Below are 22,262 nucleotides of genomic sequence, written 5' to 3'. Positions count from 1 at the left end.
TATAAATGGCAACTGGTACTTCTTAATCTCTCTCACCTTTTTCAGGTTGGGGGAAATCTTTTCCCAGTTCTAAAGTCCTATCATCTAAGCATTGCTTACTTTATTTAGATTTGAGGCTAGTCTTGATTATACTTTTTGGCTTCCTTAATCCAGAAAACATTCCCAAGATGATGGTCTAGTTTATTCAGATACACTTGACTGTGTCTATAGGGCTAGGAAAAAAAGCCAGACATTGAGTTTTAGGGTTGTTTGAGTATAGGAAGATATCTGGATTTGGAGCCAGGAGAGCTAGCTCCTAACTAGTCTTAGTTTAACTAGAAAATTACACGAACCTGGGAAAGTCATTTATTCTCTAGGTCCTCAAGTTCACTTATTTATAAAATATAGATGGATAAAATTATTTGATGATATCTAAGGTCCCTACCAACTCTTATGAACTTTCTGAGTTTCATTCATTTATGCAAAATGTTTATCCAGTGGAAATACAACTTTCTCTCCCTAAGGATACGTGAGCGTGAAATCAGATAATATATGTAAAATGCCCAGCCCAGAGCAGATAGTCAACAAATGGCAGTGGTAATACTTATTTGTGGTAATGCTATTAATTATTGCCTCATATTTCCTATATCTTGGTGTTTGTGGGCTGATTTTGTGTGCTGTTTTCTTTGTTGGTAACAGCAGCCTTACTGTGGCAATACTGCGAACACACACATAGTATATGTAGAATCCTTACATTCATCCAAGGATCCCTTGCCATGTGATATATATAAGACACGATAGTGAACATTTCCCATGGGCTCCAACCCTATAGTCCTTTAGGAAGCGAGGAGCATGCTTTACCATACCAGGAATGGTGACTGCGTGTGTTGCAAAGCAGCTGTCCTTCCTCACCGTGTGCTCATGGCTTGATGTATAAACCCATCCTTGTTCCCTTTTACTGAGTATACAATGGGCCTAGAATCTTGATCACAGTGTCTTTGGTGGTATGACCCCCATTGGTACCCACGGGCTCCTTCTCTGGTGACTTCTTGTAGATTCAAGCAAGTGCCACCCAAAGGTGGCACGTCTGTGTGCCCATCTGGTAGTGTCCTTCTGGGGCTTTGTACTGGAAACTGTCATGAGGACAGACGGCTTCCTAAGACCTGTTGTGGGACTGTGTTGTAGGAATACACACATTCTGGGTGGCTAAAACTCTTTCTACCTCCGAGCCTCCATTTGCTCAGGTATGAAATTGGGATGGCAATTCTGCCATGAGGCTTAACGAGAGGAGTGGTGTTAAGTGCTTGGTGCAGTGCCTGGAACATAGTCGATGCCCAAGATACCAGTTTTTTTCCTTCTTCTAAACTCAGTTCCTGATGTCTGAATGAACTTCTTTCTTAGCCCCCCAAAACCTTCCACTCCCTATTTCATGACGGATTGATAGCTCCCCATGCCCAGTCCAGCCTCCTGTTCTGGTTTCTGTGGCCAAGGTGGTGGCGATTACCATGGGCACTCCTCTTCTCCCAAACAGGCCCAGCCTGTTCCTGCCTTCATATACTGGATTGTTCTGTTCCCCTTCTTTGAATGCCTTCTTTTCTCACAGTATAATGCCTACACACCTTCAAGGCAACACACAGATGTAATCACCTCCTTCCCTTATTTCCCCAGGCAGAAATGATCTCTGCCTCCTTTGGACTCCAGAGAGCGTTCTACTTCTTTCATTCATTAAGTCATTCAACAAATATTGACGGAGGAGCTCTTATGTACCAGGCATTGTACTTGGGGCAGACAAGGTCCGTGGTCTGGTGAATGTGTCCTCTACATGGGAAGGCGCAGACAATCAGCCAGTAAATAAGATATTATTGGTGGTGATGAGTAATGTGACAGTGAGTGACTTCAGAGCTTGTTGGGGTAGGGTGGAGAGGGAAGGCTGCTCTGGGGAGATTACATCTACTACTAAGACCTATGAAGTATGAGCAAACAATATGGTGAATGTTTAAATAAAAAGAACTTTATTACAGTAAAAGACACATTGCCACTAATCCCCCTCAAAATACACCCCCCCCACTTTGAACACACTTATCCCATTGTTCTTGCCACTTTCTGAGGCAGTCCTGGAATTAATGTCACTGTGAGTGTCTTTAGGTGAGCTGTTGTGGCTGCCTCGATGTCCTGAATTGATTCAAAACATTTACCTTTCATGGTCATTTTGACTTTGGGAAAGAGCCAGAAGTGATCCGGTGAATAATGTGGATGAGGACACACCATAATGTTTTCATTTGACAGAAATTGCCGTAACAGAAGTCATGTGTGACACGGAGTCTTTCCATTGTGATCACAAAATGCAGTGAATGCTGTGCCGAGTGCCATCCAACCAAAAGGCAGGGATCTTCAACATGGGAAGCAGCGCGGCGAACCTTAGTAACAGTGTGTGACAAGTTTCAACTTGTTCGGTGCAGTCAGTTGGGTGTGAGCTACGGTTGAGAGAAGGTGTGTTTTAAAGTGTGCCATAAACCGTCCTTTATCATGACAATGCTCCGGGTCACACATCGCTCTCGTACGGCAGTTTCTGTCAAATGAAAACATTATGGTGTGTCCTCATCCACCTTATTCACTGGATCTGTCACCGTGCGACCAAAGTCAAAATGATTCAGGACATGGAGGCAGCCACAACAGTGCAACTAAAGACACTCATGGAAGAGGACTTCCAGAACTGCTTCCGAAAGTGGCAAGAATGATGGGATAAGTGTGTTCGAAGTGAGGGGGAGTATTTTGAGGGGGATTAATGGCAATGTATCTTTTACTGTAATACATTTTTTAAAGTTGAAACATTCACTGTATGGTTTGATCACTTGTAGATGATAAAGAGCGAGACTCACAAAAATCTGGTTAAAGACGGTTTAAAAACAAGGAAACAGTAAGTATAAGGGCCTTGAGGTGGAGCTAAGTGTGGCATATTTGAGGAACAGGACAGAAGATGGGGTAGCTGGAAAATAGTGATCAAGGGGGGAAGGTTATGGAAAACCATCTGTTCAGAATTCCTCTTTTAGAGGCTGAAATAAGGTGATAAGAAGCAAGTGGAAGACTGGACCCAGGCACTTCGCCTTTTTTCCCATCTACTTCGACATTGTGTTGCACTGTTGGCGTTTGTGTGTCTTACTTTTCCTTCCTGACTATCAGCTCTATGAGGGACAGGACTATCACTGATTTGTCTCCTTATTTCCCATGACATCCATCTCTGGACATGGGTACTCATTACCTGTGTTTGTTAGAAGGCAGACCGTCTACTCTGTGATAAAAACGAAGCTCATCTAGTCTTTTGGGGGTGGGTAGGGCTGACCTGTAGGTTTCTCAATGGGATGTGGCTGCAGAGCCCCTGCAAAAAGATACTGGGCAGAGTATAAAGCATTTCTGCAGGCAGAGCCCATGCTGTCTCCTAGGCCACAGCTGATGGCTCTGTCTGGCTGCTTGATTGCGTCCCCAGCCGTGGCTTCTCTAGCCTGTCTAGATTTATGCTGTGGGCCAAACTCTTCTCACCTCAAGAAGAGGTTACTTCGCTAAACTCAGCTTCTTCCCTAAACTCAGCTTCTTCCTTGCCTAAATTCATATAACTGTTCATCTTCTCTGATGGTTCACCGGATTTGGGAACCTTTGCCTGTTCCTATTCAGACATGCCCTGCTATCACTTATGTCCCAACATGCTGTTGGGATGCTATAATTAGCTAAGACAGGGTTTCTCAACCTCAGCTCTGTTGACATTTTAGGCTGAATAATTTTTTATTGTGAGAGGCTGCCCTGTGTTGTAAGAGGTTTAGCAGCATCCCTAGATCTGCACCCACTAAATGCCAGTGGCATTCTCTATCCCCAGTTATAGCAACAACAACAGACTATCTCCAGACATTGCTAAATGTCCTGGGGGGCACAAAATTACCTCTGGCTGGGAACCGCTAACATAGGTACAACGAGGCGAAAACTTAGTGAGCAATTAGATTATCTCCCTTCTCTCATTTCATCAATCAGGTCACCGAGGCCCAGAGTAGGAAATGAGTTACCCAAGACCACACTGAAAATCGGCAGTGATAGAAGCAATAGACTTCGTGCCTTTTAAATCTCAGTCCAGTGCTTTTCCTTAACATGGTGCAATCTCCTTAGGAGGTGGTCAGGTAAAGTGGAAACGTAGTGACTTTGGAGAAGACAGACTTGGATTAATATCTAGGCCAAGTCATTGGCTGGCTGAATGACCTTTGGTCCTGAACCTCTCTGAGCTCCCATTTCCTCTTGTGTAAAATGAGGGTGGTAAGTCCCACCACGCAGGACTGTTTTGAGAATTAAATGAAAGGTATGTGAAACCATAGCGTCATGTTGAGGGAAAGTTAGGGTTGTCATCAGTGGGACTCAGAGTGCCCAGTGGAAAGTGAGGCTGATAGGCTGTGCTTTCTGGTAGACTACGTTAAAAATGCAGGTGGTGGGATTGGAAATAGCCAACTAGTTTTCCATAACTGGCTGTGTCGAAGGCTGACTCATTTGACAAAATTGTTCTCCCCACTGCCTTTCCTAGGAGGTATCTCTGATGCTTATGTCTTATCTCGAATGTCCTGTCTCTACCTTCCCCCAGCAAAATGTTATGACAACATGCCTAAAGGTTAAAGGAGCACAAGAGCCCAAGCTGGGGGCTGTGTCTTTTCCTTCTCTTTTATCAGATGAATATGATGGCTTTTTCTCCCTTAGGTCTATGGAGATTTGACTGCCATTAGGTAACCCGGTTTTGGTGTTGGTCAAATACCCCTAATATAGTGCTTTGTCATTTTCCAAGATGTTTTTGTGAACCTTTTCTTTGATACCCTGCATGGCCCGGTTGTAGTGGTTCTCAATCCTGGCGGCACATTATAATCACATGAGAGTTCAAAACAAAACAGCAATAGTAAAACCACAGCGACTGTGCCTGCACTCAGACAAACTGTATGTGGAGATGCACCTGGGCATTGGTGATTGTTTCAAGTTCCCTTGGTGATTCCATTGTGCAGTTAGGGTCGAGAATCATTGCCTGTTTTGACATCAGGTGTCCCATTTCTTTGGTGAGGAAAATGAGGCTCAGGGTATTTAATTTTCTTGCCCAAGGTTGTAATGAAGGAGAATCCCTAATCTACTGGCTTTTCCACCGTAGCACATTGCTTCTCTACCCATGTTGTAATCATGGGAAAGTAGCTTCTTATTGAAGAACCTCAGTTTTCTTATCTGTAAAGCGGGATAGTAGTGGACCTCCAGAGACATTCTTTCCTAGAGAGAACATTGGCCTTTGGTAAGCAAGGAACTTGCCACTTTGTCTCTAAGTTGATGTTTGACATTATTTCAGTGAAAGGTATTCATACCCATTTCTGTAGGACCTTGTTGACCCCCCTTTAGTACATAACAGAGTGTTACTGATCAGATAACCTGAATAGGGCTATGAAAGATGCGAGAAAAGGAAAATTACTGCATATACATTTCAACTTTCACACCTGTGGCGGTTTCTTGATGGGGGCAGTATTAGACCCCAGGGGCAATCTAATATTATTATGAGGAAACATTGACCTTTAGGGATTCTTTTCTTTAGCTGAGGCTACATCCATTGTCCTGTAACCCCCAGAACTGATTCCACTGTTGTTCACACAGAAAGATAACTCCCAGGACAGCGCTGAGGATCCTTTCCCAGGTCGAATCAATTATTGTGCAGGGGACCTGCTTTTCAGTCCCCTCTCCATCCTGCGTGCTGCTTCCTTGCCTGGATCTATTTTAAAGGGGCTAAAAGGAACTCTTTCTCCTCTCTCCACACCCCCCTCCCTTTTGTGCAGTCTTGTCTAGGTTATCGATCTCTCATGCCCCAGGAGGATAGGCTGGCTTTCTCAAAGGTGTGACAAGTATAGCTTTAACCATTCCATTTTTAGTTACTTTGGCATAACAGGAAGATAAAACTGTTTGCCTGTTTTTTTTCCCTGGCCATTATACATCATGGCTTGGTTAACAGAGAGATGGGTAATATAAAGGCTTTGGATTCAAGCCGATCCAGTGCAAATCCTGGCTCTGTCACATATAGGACTTTGAGTAAGTTATGTTATCTCTTTAAGTCTGAGTTCCTCATCTATAAGTTCCTAGCTTAGAGAGTCATGGTCATGATATAGAAGATGTGAAGTGTGCTTAACAAGTAAGTGTTCAGTACATGAGCACGTGTGCTTTTATAGCCATTATGATCATTGTCCCAACTATTGGATGGTAAGATCACTTTTCTCCATGTGTCAGCTGGTGTTAAGTGCTTCTTCATTCAGTGGCACCCTAGATACTGGAGGTGACCGCAGGTGGGTGCAGATAATGACGAGGCTTTACCCAAATCTTCTAGTTTCTTTCCTTTCCCCCAACCCTTTTCTACCACGGTAGTTACTGCCTGAAATACCACTGCTAGAGCTTTGTTAATTTATTTTAGGCTTCTCACCCCTGTTATTATGCAAAATTCCTTGGGGAAGAAAACACTTCAAGCTGCTTTTAAACATCAGTATCTAAGTGTCGACAAATGTCAGGTCCTTTCCAGAAAGCCCATTTTTCTTGAGTGAAAGAAAAGCTTTCAGGCAAGAATAAGGGTCATGTGGTTTGAGGACCAAGGTTATCTACTTGTAAGCCCAGTCTCGATTCTGTTTTGGTTGTGACTCTGTGCACATCACAGATGCACCTGGACTTGTTTGGGGACGTCTGGGAGACAGTCCCTGGGAGCCAGCCAGCTCCCTAGGGATACTATGACCACTGAACGTCAAACCCTGCTCCTTACAATTGAAACTGTGGCTCTTGAAAACCAAATCCCATTCTTTGTCTTTCTTTTCTTTTTTTATCCTATTTGGATGAATGACTCACAGTGATCTATTTCAGCTGAAATGACTTGTTTGAGAGCTGTTTGTGAGTCACGTATAGTGGCCACCATTAAAAAATGTACTGGACTTGACTCAGCAATAAGGAAATAACATAACTTCTAGAGCTCTGGTTCAGAAATGGCACAGAAATGGAATGGACAAATATGAAAAGTAGATAATGGATCCACAGTGATTTAATTCTCGGTGATATTTTCATTTTATGCAAATACTAAAAGGAAAAAAAAAAACACTGGCTGCTTGGGGGGGAAAAAAAAACAGGAACCAAAAAAATATTTAGTGTTTGATCAAGCAAAAATCCTTTCAAACATCTGCCAAGAGAGTTAAAACAAATATAGATGTTAAATAAAAGGCCCAGGTACCAAAGAGCAAAATTTAATGAAATCTAGAACTGTTAAGTATGGATTCCTGTTGAGAAAAATGTCAATTTCTTTCAGAGTGTTCCCATTGCTCTATTTTTAAGAAAAGTGTAGTAAAAATACATAATACAAGTTAACTCTTCTTCTTGCTTTTGTTTTCCCCGTCACTCCTCCATTGATGAAAAGCATTTTCCGCTGGAGTCTTGGACCCCCACAAAGCATAGACCCTCATTTCTAGCACAGACAGCCTCTCCCTATCAGAACAGGTTACTGGTGAGCTCAGTAGCTGGAGAGGCATCTTACCAGGCCAAAGGCAAAAGGTCTTTGAAGCATGTTGATGGTAGAGGGTTATTTCCAACTCCTCTGAAATGCAGATGCCCAGTGGCGGGTCACACCAGGTTCTGCAGTGGTAGGCTAAGGGCTGAGAAAAATCTGAGGAGAGGGCAGGGGTTGGGGAGGACATCAGCTGGCAGTAGTGAAGAGTGATACTCCATCTTGAGGGTCCTGCTTCACGTACCATGCCCACATTGACACGTGAGAGACTGAACAACACTTGAGTTAAAAGGGCAAAGAGTTTGATTTTGGGGTGGTTCTTTGCTATGGCTGATGTAGGAGAATGGGAGGGACAGAGAGATGGTGGGTCTCCACTGAGAGAATCCACAGATGAAGCCAGTCGTGCTGTGCCTACTCGTAGGCAGGCTCCAAAACCTTTAGTTGGTCAATTGCTAATGATAACCCCTAGCAGAGGAGACTGGAGAGAAGTAGGGGGTAAGGGAACAAGCCAGAATATGGTTATCAATAAAAGCTAATGACACATGGCACACACTGAATCATGCACCTAGGTGAGTGGCTGCTGGAGAGCTGGAAGCCAATCACACCAAGAATGAGAGTTGGGATCTCTAAAAAAGCCATGTGCCAGGAACCGTCCCCTCCCACCCAAAGTTTCGGTCAGCCTGGGCTTCTCTCCATGAGCCTTGTCCCCTCTCCAATCTTGCTTTAGTTCAGCTTTGTAGTCACAATCCTTGGTGTATTGATTCTGATCATTGAAATATAGTATCTCCATCTGTCTTAACCAGGGAAAAAGTCTGCCTCCTTGGGTTAGAAGTTGAGGCCAGGGATCTTAAGGACCCCAATGTCATTATCAACTTAATCCATATCCCTTTCCACCTTCAAAGAGTTAGCCTTGGGCATTTTACTTTCTAAAGATGACAGAATGTTATCTGGCCATATTCTAAGATAACATTTTTATATGGACATAAAAACCCAATTTGTCTAAGTCAGCAAAACCCTAAGCTTCATATTTGGTCTTTTACACCTAGGAGACAGCACATCATGGAAGGTTCTATTGCTTGGGGGCTTCGATGAAGCTTCTTCTTCCACAAATTCTTCCATCACCTTTCTTTCACACTTAGCTTGCATAGCATTTCCCCCCACATCAGAGGCTCCAGAAAGAAAGAGTCTACTCCATAATGGGGCTCCTGCTCAGATGTTAAGCAACTGAAAAGCAAGAATCACGGGCGATAGCTCCCTGGCTGTAAGCTGTTCCCAAGTCTCTACTTTGTTCAGGAGGCCAATTGCCCTTCAGCTACCAGTGTGCCTGTGGGCTTGAGCACAGTCAGAAGGACATACTTTTCAGAGCTGAGGTTGACTCTGTGAAGAAATATAACCTTCCAGCTAAGTTCTGTGAGACGGCTCTTACACGTTAAAGGAAGCTTTATCTGAACCTCCAGCAATAAATTCGTGAGCCCTCCTCCAAGTGCACGCCAGCCTTTGCCCTCTCCGCCACCCTTGGTAGGAGTTGCTTTTCACACGCATTCTCAACTAAATCAGTGCTCAGGCAGGGCCCTGTCTCAGGAAGGCAGCCCATCCCTTCGACAACCTTCGTCTGCATCCAGGGTTTGGGGCTGAGGAACGCAGGGCACCTGGGAGAGCTCCCAGGGCGAATGAGTTGGAAGGTTGCTTTCTTCCTTTTGCTTGCTTTCAAGGTGGAACAAATCTTGACTCTGCAATCTGCAAACTGAAGAGGGATGGGTAGGGAGTTGGGAATAAGTGAGGAGAAGGAAGTGGCCTAACAGAACCTGCAAATCGTGAATATTAGTAAGAAAAAAAATCGCACACATTAACAACTGAATTAAAAGAAAACAGTACAGTTTCCTCATTAGTGTTCCAGTGACTCCATTTTCAGAGACACAAGCTCTATTAGACAGGGTTATTCTCCCCTTATTGCAGTACAGTGTTATTTATCATCCTTACTTAGCAAACAGAAAAGGGTGAAAGAACATCAAAAAAGGAAAGAGGACAGCAGAATGGTTTTCAATCCTTCGGGAAAATCGGTTGAATCATCCTTTTTGTGGTCATTGTGGTTGGTGGCGGTTGCGTTTCACTTTGTTGTTGTTTTTGGCACTGAAGGGTTTGGGATGGGGCTAGAGGAGCTCGAGCCTGCTCCCCAAGGGGTCTCCATCTGCTCCAGTTATAATCCTGTGGCTCCCAAAGGCATCCCTGAACTGTGGCTCATGCAGGGAATTGATTGCATGGATTTGGGGAAGTCGTGGCTGACCACTCGGCCATTCTCTCCACTCCCACCACCGCTGGCTCCTGCCCCGCTGTTTCGGGGGAGTGTCGATGTCCGTATGGCTTCGTTGATGGATTGCTGTGGGATCAAACAGAAACCCTTTTCAGGAGGACCAGGGGTTCTTCCCCAGGTCCTTGGCAATGATTGGCAAAAAGAATGAGTCAACGCTGGACTTACAATGCCACTGCTACCCTCTTCCCGTCCCACTACGTTCCTAATCTGTAATGCTGATCTGGACTTCTCATGAACTCACAAAACTGCTGCATGGCTCTGGACAAGTCTGATCCCCTCCCTGTTCCTCGTGGTCTCTCTGTTTAATGAGGGGTGTGCTGGACTAAAAAATCTCTAAGATCCTTTCTGGTCCTTTTATTCTGTGATTTCTAAAGGTATAATAGTTCCATGGTAGCATTGATGGCAATCAATGCCGCAACATGAAACAAGTGGAAAAGCTCTGGAAATGGGGTTTAGGAAACTTGGATTTTAGTTCTGGTTCTGATATTAACTAGTTGTGTGACCCTGTACGTATCTCCTTACCTCTGTAGACCTTTTAAATCTCCACGTTTATGAAATGTATTTATCTATGTACCTACAAACTGTTATTAGCAAGAAGGATGTCACTACGTGAAAAACTATTCAAAATGTTAAAAAGAATTAAGGGTGTGCTATTGTTGGGTTAAAAATGAAAAAACTGCCTCCGATTTGCTTCAGGGAAAATGCTGTCCTACCTCTAGCAGCATGTGTGAAGGGAATGTAGAACTCATTTGAATAATACAATAGGCAGGATGTAATTGGAAAGAGGCATGTGCTAAAGCGAACGAGAATGCACGACAAAGATCATTCTCTGTGTCAGCCCCTTCCCCGCAGCCTGTAAAACCGGCACCTCTGTTTTTGAAACCTGCATTTCTAAACTGACACTTCAGGTCAATGCTAATAAACTTGTGATTTCTAGAATGTTGGAAGTCTATATATGAAATGGACTCCAGCAGTCACCCCAGGACCAGATGAATTAGGTGGAACGTTCAAGACCACAATCGGGGATTAGAGCCATATCTTATTAGACAAGAGGAAGGATTCTGTTCTGAGTTCCTTTGCAGGAAAACACTTCATGACATGAACCCCAAACCCGTACCCTCTTCCTGTCACTTCTAACTTCATATGAAGAGATACTCATAGACGTTTTTTTTAGGTGGGGCTTCGTTTCTCGGTGTTCCAGAATCAACATAAAGGGGAAGAACGTTCTATGAGTTGGTTTCTAAGACCAACCCTACCCATCCTTCAAAGGTGCGTTGTGTTCTCACCTCCTTCTTGAAGCTGTCTTAGACTGCACCAGCCAGTGCTGGCTACCTCTCACCTTAGTACTCCTGCATTATACATCCTCTTGTAATGGTTCTGCTTCAAGTCTGTAAGTTTTGTCCTCTTTAAAGGTGCTAGTTATCTGCAACGGGCAAGGACCATGTCTTCTTAATCCTTAGCTACCTCCCAGAGTGTTCAGCATACAGGTAGCTGCTTAATCAATATTCCTGAGTTTGTCAAAGAAAACCCAATCACCTAGGATTCTTCTCAAAAAGTCTAACGCTTTCTCCTTTGCATATTATGATGATTCTAGTGATCAGAGAAGCCAGTCAAACTACTCTGGCCAGACAGGGATAAACAGGGTAGTTTTGATCAATATTTTGTTCTTTCTGCTATACTTCGATGGGAATATCCTCTTATTACTGGCAATTCTAACAACTTTTTAAATGTCCTTTCTTTTTAAAATGCATGATTCAGACATTTTTCCCGCATATGATGCTCTGCCTACACTGGTTCTGTCTCTTCCTCAAACTTCTCGAGTTGATTTATTTACATTCTACCTTGGTTGTCCTCCATTAAAGAGGAAGTGTCACCTGGATTGCGTTCTTCTAAGTCAAGGCCAAATAAATATCACTGCCATGCTCTATGGGGGAAATGTGAAATGAAAACACGAGGAATTAATGGTTACTTACTTTCCCCTAAAAAATGTTGAAAATAACTTTGTATGTGTGTGTAAAATATGGAACCCTCTACTGGATAGCTTGAAATGTCTGTCTTCTATGTTTTTTCTCTGCCATATCCCTTTACTTTAAAACAAAAGCTTCAAGTTCACACTGATCACCTTGTGCTTTGCTTCTCAAAAAGTCTCACACATTCCCATAATATTCCACTGAAGTACTTGCTGAATTTGTCTTAAAGAAGAAGATTGGCAGCATAGTTAACATGGCTGCCTATCAAAGTGTGCGCGAAGTTAGCTGAGCATATAACTAAAACCCTCGAAGTCATGTCCCTGAGAATTTGTTTTCGAGGAAGCTGAGGGCTTCTCAGTGTCTCCATACACCCCTGATAGTGGTTACAGCCTGCTTGCCGGCTTCCTTTCTAATACGTTCATGGGATCTCAGGAGAAAAAATGAACAGTCAAAACTTTGGAGTAGAAAGCAACACGAAAAATGACTAGGTCACCAGTTCTCAAACTTGGCTGCACAGTGGGATCACTTGAGCAGTTTTAGTTTTGGGGGAAAAACAATACTGACGCCTGAGACCTAATCCCAGAGATATTGACTTAATAGCTGGGATGTGTGGCCTGGATGCTTGGAGTTTTAAAAACTCCCCAGGTGATTCCAATATGCAAGCAAGATTGAAATCCACTGATCTAGTTTATTTCATTCACTTTACAGAGCAACTGAGGACTTAGGAATGACTGGCTTAAGGTTACTTGTGTGGTCTAGTGCCAAAGCGGATGAACTTTTTACTGTGGTTCTTCCTCCCCCTGTCGCTGAACTGTCATAAGTTAATGTCATTCCTTCTCTTGCCTCCAGGAAATGTGGTTCTCCCTGCTCCATCCTTGCTGTACCAACCATTCTTAAAGCTGATTCTTAGAGCTGTTTTTTGAAATTGATACTCAGGGAATAAAATGTTTTATCTCAAAGTCCCTCAAGCTGGCTCTTCAGAGACTCATTTCTCTAACAGTGATTACATCATAACTTCTCAGCCACTTGCCTTTCTAAGAAAAGTCTCCTGAGTCTCTGCACATCATAGAACACCCGAATAAAAGCACAAACCTCAGGAATGACCTCATCCTAGTACTTGTGCTAAGAGCCAGGTGACTGCCTGCTATGGTGCATGCACCCCTTGCATTACCAAGTCTCTCAGCTGCTCACTTATCCCATGGCAATGTGCAAAGCCTCCATTGCTGTGGGTCAAACATGGCTCTTAGCACCGCCACATACAATTATGAAAGGTCAGCGGCTCTCCTGGGGGTGGGAGAGGCTGGGAATTATTTTCCTTGGGGAGCAAGGTGGTAAATAGTAAAGACCTTGGTTGTCCTTCATATCAGCTAAGAACTCCGGTTCTGGTCGGTTTTCCCAAGTAAAATGAAAAGGAGGATCTGAGACTATTCATTTTGGAGTTTGTCTTAGCTGATGTAGTTTTGCTACTGTGACAATTTAAATTATACTCAAATGTTCTGTTTGCCTGAATTTCACTCTGAGTCCCCATTTCTCACAAGTTTTCTTCTTCTCTCAGTCTTCCTGTGCCCTGGTCTCCCTGGCCTCCTGCTGATTTCCGGGCAGGAGTTCTGGTCTTTTGGTCCCCGACACTTGTGCATCCTTTGCTGGCAACTCTCTTCCCCTGGTTAATTCCTTGTATACCTCAAGTCTGTTAAATATCACTTTTGCAGGGAAGCCTTTCTGACCTTCCCCAGTCCCCATTCCCTGATCAGAACTTGGAAGCACTGGGCATTTTTCTTCGTAACACTCACTGAACATGTGCATCTGCTTATTTTCTGTCTTCTCCATCAAACTCGCAGTGTCCTGAGAGCAGAAGCCATGTCTGTTTTGTTCCTGACTGTATCCCCAGTGCTCAGCAATACCTACCATACAGTGGTGCTCGGTATGTCTTTGTGGAAGGAATATTGGCAGGGTGCCCTGCTCATTTTCCCTGTGACACTTGCTTTGTGTTCTGCCCATGTGACATCAAAGGGGAAAGGAATGCAACAATGCACAAGCAAATGATAACGTACCATAGGTGGCCTCAATAACAGGGACAGGTAAACCGAAGGAGAAGGGCTGCATACTATTTATCTGTGCATTGTGGCTGGGGCTTGAAGGGACACGGAGTAGGTGCTCAAAAGTATCTGTTGCCATGTGGTTGGGGAGAAGAGAGAAATTTAGAGGTGGCTTGGTTGGTCCCAAGAAGCCAGACTTTGCAAAAGCCACGTTGGAGGTCTAATTCCTGTTCCTTCAGCTCCTAGCTTTTGTGGACTTGTTAGGATAAGCTACTTAGCTTCTCTGAACCCCTATTTCTTCATCTGTTGAATTGCAAGCACAACATATTATACAGGGTTAATGGAAATATATGTAGCACTTTGGACATGGAAGTTACTAAAAAGATGTTGTCTTCCTTTCCTTCCATCTCTCTCTCTCCTTCCCTTCTTTTTCATTTCTGTCCCTCTTTTTCTCCTCCATTTTCCATGCAGAGTGGAGAAGGGCCTACTGAACACGGTTGAAGGGCAGAAGGCTGGCTCAGAACTAGGGTTTGGTTGAAGGCTCTAAGAGTTAGCCAGACACTGTGATCAAGGAAAGAAAGAAGAAGGAAGGTTCTTGCAAAGGCCCGTGACACCGTCAGTGTCGGCCTCTGGGGGACGTTGGAGGCTGCTCTTCTGAAAAGAGCCAACTGACGTTGGAGAAGGCAAAGTACAGACTAGCAAAGAGATTTGCAAAGCTGGGAAGTCTGAGAGGCAAGTGACATGTGTTCCACTTAGCTCTTTTGGATGAGAGAAGAGTTGATAGAGCTTCAAACAGGGAGGGCTGGGTTGACTCGTAAAGACAGCAGAAGTCACTTTTCTGCATTTGAAAGTTTAAAAATTCTATTCAGAGCCTCAGTGAGTTGTGTAGAAGTCATGCCAACCAATGGAATTAATCATAGAAGATTGTGGTGAAAGACGTTGGAGTAATGATTTCAAGAGACCCTGGTGTTGGCTTCTGAGACATTCAGCCTCTTTGTAAAGGGAAGGGTGAGAATGTCTTCGAGAAGTTACGGCGTGCATGCGTCAGTGGCCACTTCTAAGGATATTATCTTCACCTGAAGGTTGTGGCTTTGGTGGTGAAGGTCAGCACCATCCAGTGTTAAGAGGGTCGCTGTCTTTGGTCACCCTGGTGCCACTACCTGGCACTAACCACGATTAGCGGGACCTAGTAATTCTAGAGGAAGCGCTGCAAGTCCAAGAGATCACCTGCTTGGTGGATGCCTGGTTTCAGCAGATTTTATGAGCATAAACAGATGGGGCCAAAACCACCTTGGATGATGCTTGTTCTTCCAAGCTGGGTGTTTGTTTTTTTTAATTTTTATTTATTTAAGTGTGTTTTTCCAGGACCCATCAGCTCCAAGTCAAGTAGTTGTTTCAATCTAGTTGTGGAGGGTGCAGCTCACAGTGGCCCATGTGGGGATTGAACCGGCAACCTTGTTGTTATGAGCACCACGCTCTAACCAACTGAGCTAACCGGCCGCCCCAGGCTGGGTGGTTTTATGGTTGTATTTGCCTAACCTAACAGTAGCTTTCTCCCATACTTCACCTTATCCTCCAAGAGATTTTTTCTTCCAGATACAATTCTACATTAATTTTACTAATACCCTATGTGCATGGAATGTCCAAAGAGAAATCTTACCTTGAGGAACTCACAGTCTATATAGCTCAAAAAGCCTAGGACATGTAAGTAGGGGCAATAAAAAGAAAGTCTTAAGGAGGTTATAGCTGGCCACTAATAATAAGAAATATTATAAATTCTAGTTATCATTGTTATTATGTATTGAGGGCTTGCTATGGACCAAACATTTTGCCAAGCCCTTTATATCCAATTTTTCATATAATCTTCACAATGATTTTCTGTGGTATGTACTACCACTAGTCCCGTTTTACGGAAAATGAGGATCAGAGAGCTGTTGAAGCCTGTCCACGATGACACAGTTAACAAACGGAGCAGGCCGGATTTATGCTCAGACTTGCAGACTCCAGAGCCTGTGCTTTAGACCACTACACTGCACTGTGTCCTGGGGGTGGGGGAGGAGTGAGAAGGTGCTCCTGTGAAGGGTTCTGGGCATTCCTGGGCCACTGGTTTGGGCCAGTGGGGAATGATCCGTGGGGAAGGTTTTGGGGGGTGTTAAGTCTGCAAGTCATCTAGCTCTCCTCCTGTCCCGCCTCTTTGTCTCTGGAGTGGCTTTTCCTCTCCTTGGAGGGTAAGGTAGGAGAGTCTTTAGGCTTATGTTTTGGATGGAATAGGCAAAGAAAGCTTTGTGTAGGTTCTAGGAGATCTTGTTGTGTCCAGCCAAGGTCCTTGGGAGCCTACACTGGGTTTAAGGTCTGAGGCTCATGCTTTCACTGTGCTTTGTCCTTGGACCTTGAGCTGGTCAGGGGTAGGATGGAGGTGTGGCTAGGACCCCTGGCCACATACCATCACACTGCCATCCTTTAATTATTCCTCATTATATGTTAGGGAAGTTGCGTGGTAAATGGGTCCTATGGCACAGAAGACAGGGAGACGTGTCAGCCTGCATAAAGGCACATGGGTGGAAAGTACGGGGTAGGTGGCTGGAGTATGGAGTATGTAAGGAGAGCTGATTGTCTGGGAGGGGAAAGAAGACCTTGGAAATGCTGAATGCCAAGACAGAAGATCCGAATCCTAGACAGAAGGCCCTCCTCCCCCAACTCCCAGTCCTTGTGTCCAGAACTGAATACAGAGTTTGCAAACTGGGGAAGGAAACGTCCAGCCCTGTCATCTCCAAGAGTGACCCTGGAAGTATGTGTAGGGCTGATGCCCCAAGGTGGGGAGGGCTTAGGCAGGAGGCTGTGGTCGTGACCCAACAGTGGGTGTGCTGAGCTCAAGAACAATTGAACTTTGTAAAATGGTCATCTTAGGGTGCGTTCTAGGAGACCAAATCCTACCAATGAATTGTCTTCGTCTAGTCAAGTCAAGGTCACTGCTTAGGATACACAGCTCCGAGTGCCTGTGCTTCTCTCCACCTCTGTTGGTCTGAATCCCACTTGTCCTTCCTCTTATTTCTGCCTCTTCCCAGAAGCCCTCTCTAATTTCTTTGTCCCCTACATTGCTACAGGCCTTGCTATCGATACCATATGTTGCTTCACCGAGTAATTGTTCTGTGTCATTCTTTGCAGAAGATTCTGAAGGTCACGGTTTGCATCTCAGTCCTCTCTCCCTCCTTAGGGTGTCGAGTTCATGGTGTTGCTCACATGATTCACTCTTCCGTACATATTTTCTTATTGAAGTTAAAGGATGAAATGGGAGGGGCCTTGAAGGTCATTTCACCCAACTCCCTAGGGATACTTGAACCTACATCCTCGTCAAGAGTGATTCAGCCTCTACTTGTTCACCTCCAGTGATGGGTCACTTGCTACTTATTGGGACAGTCTGTCCTATTTTTAGGTAGCTCAGAAAGAAAAGTGGATCTCCCTTATGGTGTTAACAACTGTTCTCCATGGCTTTCAGTCATTAGTTCTTATTGTACACTTTGGGACCCCACAGAACTAGTCTTCTTTCCCACCTGAAAAGTCTTCATATTTTTACAGATAGCTCTTATCCTTCATAAGTCTTCTCTTCTCCAGTTAGTTGTCTTCAGCTATACTTGATGTGGTTGGCGGTCATCTAATTAATCTGCTTACCCTTCTCTGTACATGATCCTCTCTGCCAAAGTCTGTCTCACAATATGGTGGTTAAGAAAAGACCTAATTCACCAACCGTGGCTAGATCATCCATTTTGCTGAGGGTAGACACTCTCCCCCCATATATTGCGAGATACACTTCTGTTAATGCAACCTTAGCAACAAGCTCCCTGTTGCCTCATGCTATGTTCACTGCCCACTTCAACTCCTAACTTTTAGTCTCACCACTCATCTTTGGCGGATATAGTTGTTTTCTTGGGCCTTATGTTTACTATCTTCCTTCCTTCCCACCTTCCTTCCTTCCTCAGAGATGCCTCTTCCCTTGTCACCTTCCTCGTAACAGCTTTATACCCCCTGTCTTGGGCTGACCTCAACAGCCTGTCACGCCCACCCTGTCTAGTTGAGGGACTCCCAGGAAACCCAGCTGGATCACAGAACAGGTTAGGAAAAAGGCCTGGGAAGACGATGCCACCTTCATCCGCTTGGATTCGCTACGGGATTTGTAGCAGAACTCGATTAAGGCCACCAGCATGGCTAGTCCAAGGCCTCCGATCAGGATGTAGAACACGCCTGCCACATTGCTGAGGCTCAGGGCACTTGTCTTGTCCTGGGGAGAGGAGGAGGGCAGGGGGGAGGGGAGAAGAGGAAAGTGAGGCAAGAGGCTAGAGCCCGTCTAAGTCACAGCATTTCTACACACATGCACTCAACCCCGTCACCCTCTTTAGCATTCAGAATAGTTGGAAAGGCTTTTGATTCCCTGACAGAGTATTGAACATTCCCCATAAAAGAAGTGGTGTGTGTGTGTGTGTGTGTGTGTGTGTGTGTGTGTGTATAACAGTTTTCCAAGCATCCCTGATTATTTTTAATTTATAATTACATTCCGCACCCTCCCCCCTCCCATCTCCCCCTAATGCCTGTTCTGGGGCAGGAAATGCCACAAGAAATTCAGGGCAGCTTCCACCAAGATCTGTATCCTTGAGCTTACCCTATTCTTTCAGAAAACTGTCTCTTCCTTTTCAACTCAGTTCCCGCCCTCCATCCCCTCTGTTGCTGAGCAACACATTTGCCTGGCTTCTGGTTTATGTCTCTGAGTATTTTGCGGGGAGCTGGTATTTAAGATGCGCGTTCACCTAGATGTGCATTTGATTTCCATTTAATAAGACAGTTATTTTATGTATAATAAAGACCTACCGACGTATTCTTTTAACTTACTGCTCTGAGTCCTAGTTTAGAGGAAAAAAACTGGGGGAGCTTGGAGTAGTAAAAAGGTACTGAGATAGAAAAATGGATCTATTAAATCCTAATAATTATGCTTAATTGGTGTCATTTTTTTGTTGGAGGTGCTTGCTAAAAACACCGTAGGCATGCTCAGGCGGCTGAGTTTAGAAATCTCTGCTGCCTGCGGGAAAAGGTCCTGTGCTGGTTTTGGACGAGGAGGGTCCTGGAGCAGGGTGCTTAATTCCTAGGGATCCGGGAGAAAGTGCCCGTGTCCAACAGCAGATGGACAGAGCTTGCTCTGTGGAGCCTGCGAAAGGCCATCAGTCTGGTGAGACCATGCCTGAGTTCTGTCACCTCCAATTGGGTTCAAAAATCGGGTCTGAGGAACGACATCTTCCCAAGTGGTGAGAACAACCAGATAAAACTGGTGGTCACGGTGGGGGGGGGGTAATGGCTCAGGGAGAGGGAGAAACTGCTCAGTGAAATTCTCGACATCTTGAAATCCTGAAAGAATACTCATCCCCAGAGGTCAGGGTGCTTCTTCCACCTTTGTTCTATTGTTTGCTCAGATAGAACAAGTTTCTCATTGAGTTAAGATGAAATGCCTGCCTCAGCTGGCATGGGCACAGGCCATGGTTGGTTGGTTGGTGGCACTGGATAGGATATAGCTTTTAGATCACTCCACGTGTTCTTTGTCAGGTGGGGATATAGGCAAGCGAAGGGTGAACTGTCTTGCTTTAGGGACTCCTTTGACCTCTGCCTATTAGAATCTGGGCGTGTGGAGAGGGGTCTGCTGATGAACAAGTCAGGAACCTCCGCCCTAGTTCTACTTGGTGCATTGTACAGGATTCAGCGGGGCTCTGCTTGGGACTGCAGCCGGCAAATAGCAGCTTGCCTTCCCTCCCCAGAAGCAGCCTGGTCCAGCAGAACCGTAGGATTATCTAAGCACATCCCTTTGGTGGCTTCCTGTATTGCTAAAGCAGATGGCCCTTGATGATGGCTTTTACTTGGCAAGGCACATTCTGGCTTTGGAAGCAGTGGCAATGATTATCCAAAGGAGTAGAATTTCTCCTGCTCGGGTATAATGGCCTGATAAGGGAAATGGGCAACAGTGAGTTTGGTGGTTTGTTCAAGAGTTGGCTGAACAAGGAAGTTCCCACGTGGCATGATTTTTTAGAACACTCAAAGTGTCTCCCTGTTTGTTGAGGAGGAGGGCTGTAATTCTGCTTCTGTGGAGTAATTTAGAGTCCTTGAGGAATGAGGGTCGGTAGAGGTTCCTATACCACTTTTCTGAATAGACAGGGCTCGGGGTGTGGTCGGGAGGCAATGAATGCATTATCAGACAGTGGATGTGGAACAGGCCGGAGGGAAGGAAAGAGGCCGGGAGGAAAGGAACGAGTCCTGCTCACAAGCTGACTCGTCTTGAAATAGCTGACGTGCACCTGCCCTCCTTCATCACCAAGGCTGTTTCTGTCTCTGTCCTCATGGTCTTTTCAAGTTTGCCTTGGTTGTAGATTGCCTTCAAGGATAAGGGAGGGGTGGGCACCTTTTTTTATTACTACCTTCAAAAAACCCTACGAGGGCATCTGCTTCCTTAACCATAGAAGGTGGAGCGTCTACTGCTAGTATATCTGGGAAGGAAGGGTTAGATATGCATATGAAAGTAGGGAGAGGGGACATATCTATATAACTGCAGGAGGAGGAAGGTCCAATGACTGAGCATTTGACTACGTCTGGGGGTGGAGAGCATCCCTCACTTTCGAAGGTCTCTGGCCCATGGAAATGGCAGTGTATGTGTATGTGGGGACACATCCCATACAAACAAAGAGGGCAGCCCGATGACATGGGGACTGCCGCCTCTGGTAAGATGCTCAGTGTCACTGATCCTTCTTTATGTCAGCACAATTCTTTAGGAGCAGGGGTCAGGGAAGACTCTGCAATCCGGGGGGCACCTGGGCCCTAGCAGAAAGCGGACTTAGACGTAGCACAACTGTCTCCATTTGGCACACTCTGATAGGATATGGAAGGAAGTGCTGGTGTTAGTGTCTTCTGAGCCCACACAGTTTACACGTAGGCAAGGGTTTACGATGACCCTCTGTGTACCATTAGCTTTCTGGTCGCACCGAGCTGAGTTCTTTCAAAGACGGCCTGTTCTGTTGGCCTTATTGACTCACTCTGCTGCAATACGATGGGGCATCCTGGGGCAGGGACAACGATCCCTTTTACATAAGGACCAGGGCTCTGCTTCTTCATCTGGCCCACAGTGTCCCAACGAGGGGGGACTTTCTCGCGGACTTTAGTACAAACAGTTCTGTTCGTGTTTCATGGGCAAGCTACAAGCTGCCCAGCCACAAGCAGGTGAAGGAGAAAGACGGAATTTGAGTCTTCTGAGCACCCCTCTGGGGAACCCCATTCTCCCATCCCATAGCAGCTGGATTCTCCAAAGCCAGGCAGCTTGTTGGTGGGAGTGAAAAAGTCACAACTTGTCTTCCACCAGGACGGGGGAAAGAGAGTGACAGTACTGAGAAGAATGACAGTTGAAAGGAAAAACAAAAATTCCATCTTTCAGAATTCTTGGGCTTGTTGTTATGGTGACGAGCCCTGCCCCTACCTTCCTTCATCTGTTCTCCTTCACTTGTCTGACTTGCTGCTTTCCTCATGTGCGAGGAGATGTTTTTTCTTTTTCATATTGTTCCTTGCTCTTCCCACATAATGGGGGACTGTCCCAGACTCCTGTGTTTCTGAGCTAACAGCCCTTCCAAGAATGTGGGGCCGGCTCAAGTCTTCGTGAGGCGGTTTGAGCTGGGCCTGAGGCTGAGAAACTTGCGGCTTTTTCAAATGGCTGAAGTGGACAGTTCCCAGGAGAAGCCCAGGCCTTCGGTCCTAACCGCAGTCCTCCCATGGAGACTGTGCGGCCCATCATCTAAGGACCCAGCTTCAGGTTTCTCCAAATGCTTCCATTCCTCCTTATCTTCCTGGTGAGACTGTGAACTCCTACCAAGCCAAGCTGCAGCTTCTGCGCTTCACTACGTTCCACAGGAATTCCACTCATTTTCTGATGTGTGTACAAGTGGAGTTTTAGGGGCTGCTGCAATCTTCCCCCCTGCGGAATCTGTAACCTGACTAACTTGTAGGGCCATGACAAAAGTCTAACGTCTCTTCCACGTATTTATCCTTTCTGCTATAGCAGGCTTTCTCTGGTGCTTTTCCGACGCTTATGTATTTGGCCGATGAGCCGTTTTCCTGAGTGGTTAGTTATTTCCTGGGAGTGCAGAGTGAGTGGTTGGCGAGGCTCACTCACTAGTTAGAACCAAAGTGAGGAAGCTGTGGGAGGTGAATTTGATTTAACTAAAGGAAGACCTTTCCAATGAGCAGAGCGGTCCAAAGGTGGAACGCCCTGCCGTGGGTAGTGGTGAGTTCCTCAAACTTGGATGTATTCAGAAAGAAGCTGACAAGGTCATCTAAGGGATTGAAGCACTGGAAAGAGTTATACCAAGTGACCTTTGACACTTGTTCCAACTGCAAGAGATGTCAGGCATCTAAAGAGTTCCTAG

The 22,262-nt window shown here is 45.2% G+C and overlaps 1 protein-coding gene across 4 annotated transcripts in view; it reads right to left on the bottom strand.

Annotated features, from left to right (window-relative positions):
* Positions 1-7,030: 7,030 nt before the first annotated feature.
* The window catches only part of GRIA1 (glutamate ionotropic receptor AMPA type subunit 1), a 287,697-nt gene continuing 272,465 nt past the window's right edge, over positions 7,031-22,262 (bottom strand). For 2 of the 4 annotated variants that reach the window (XM_033096029.1, XM_033096031.1), the window contains 2 exons: positions 17,963-18,097; positions 9,390-9,902 (listed from right to left, as the gene is read on the bottom strand). In XM_033096029.1, coding sequence (XP_032951920.1) covers positions 9,702-9,902; positions 17,963-18,097 — 336 coding nt within the window. In that variant the 3' untranslated portion in view covers positions 9,390-9,701. Of the gene's footprint in view, positions 9,903-17,962; positions 18,098-22,262 lie in introns of all 4 variants that reach the window. The other 2 variants (XM_033096030.1, XM_033096032.1) reach the window with 2 other exon arrangements.

Source organism: Rhinolophus ferrumequinum, chromosome 24 (genome assembly GCF_004115265.2).
Source record: "Rhinolophus ferrumequinum isolate MPI-CBG mRhiFer1 chromosome 24, mRhiFer1_v1.p, whole genome shotgun sequence".
NCBI lineage: Eukaryota > Metazoa > Chordata > Mammalia > Chiroptera > Rhinolophidae > Rhinolophus > Rhinolophus ferrumequinum.
The sequence above is the reverse complement of the archived record's forward strand: the minus strand, read 5'-3'. Positions and strand labels throughout refer to the sequence as shown.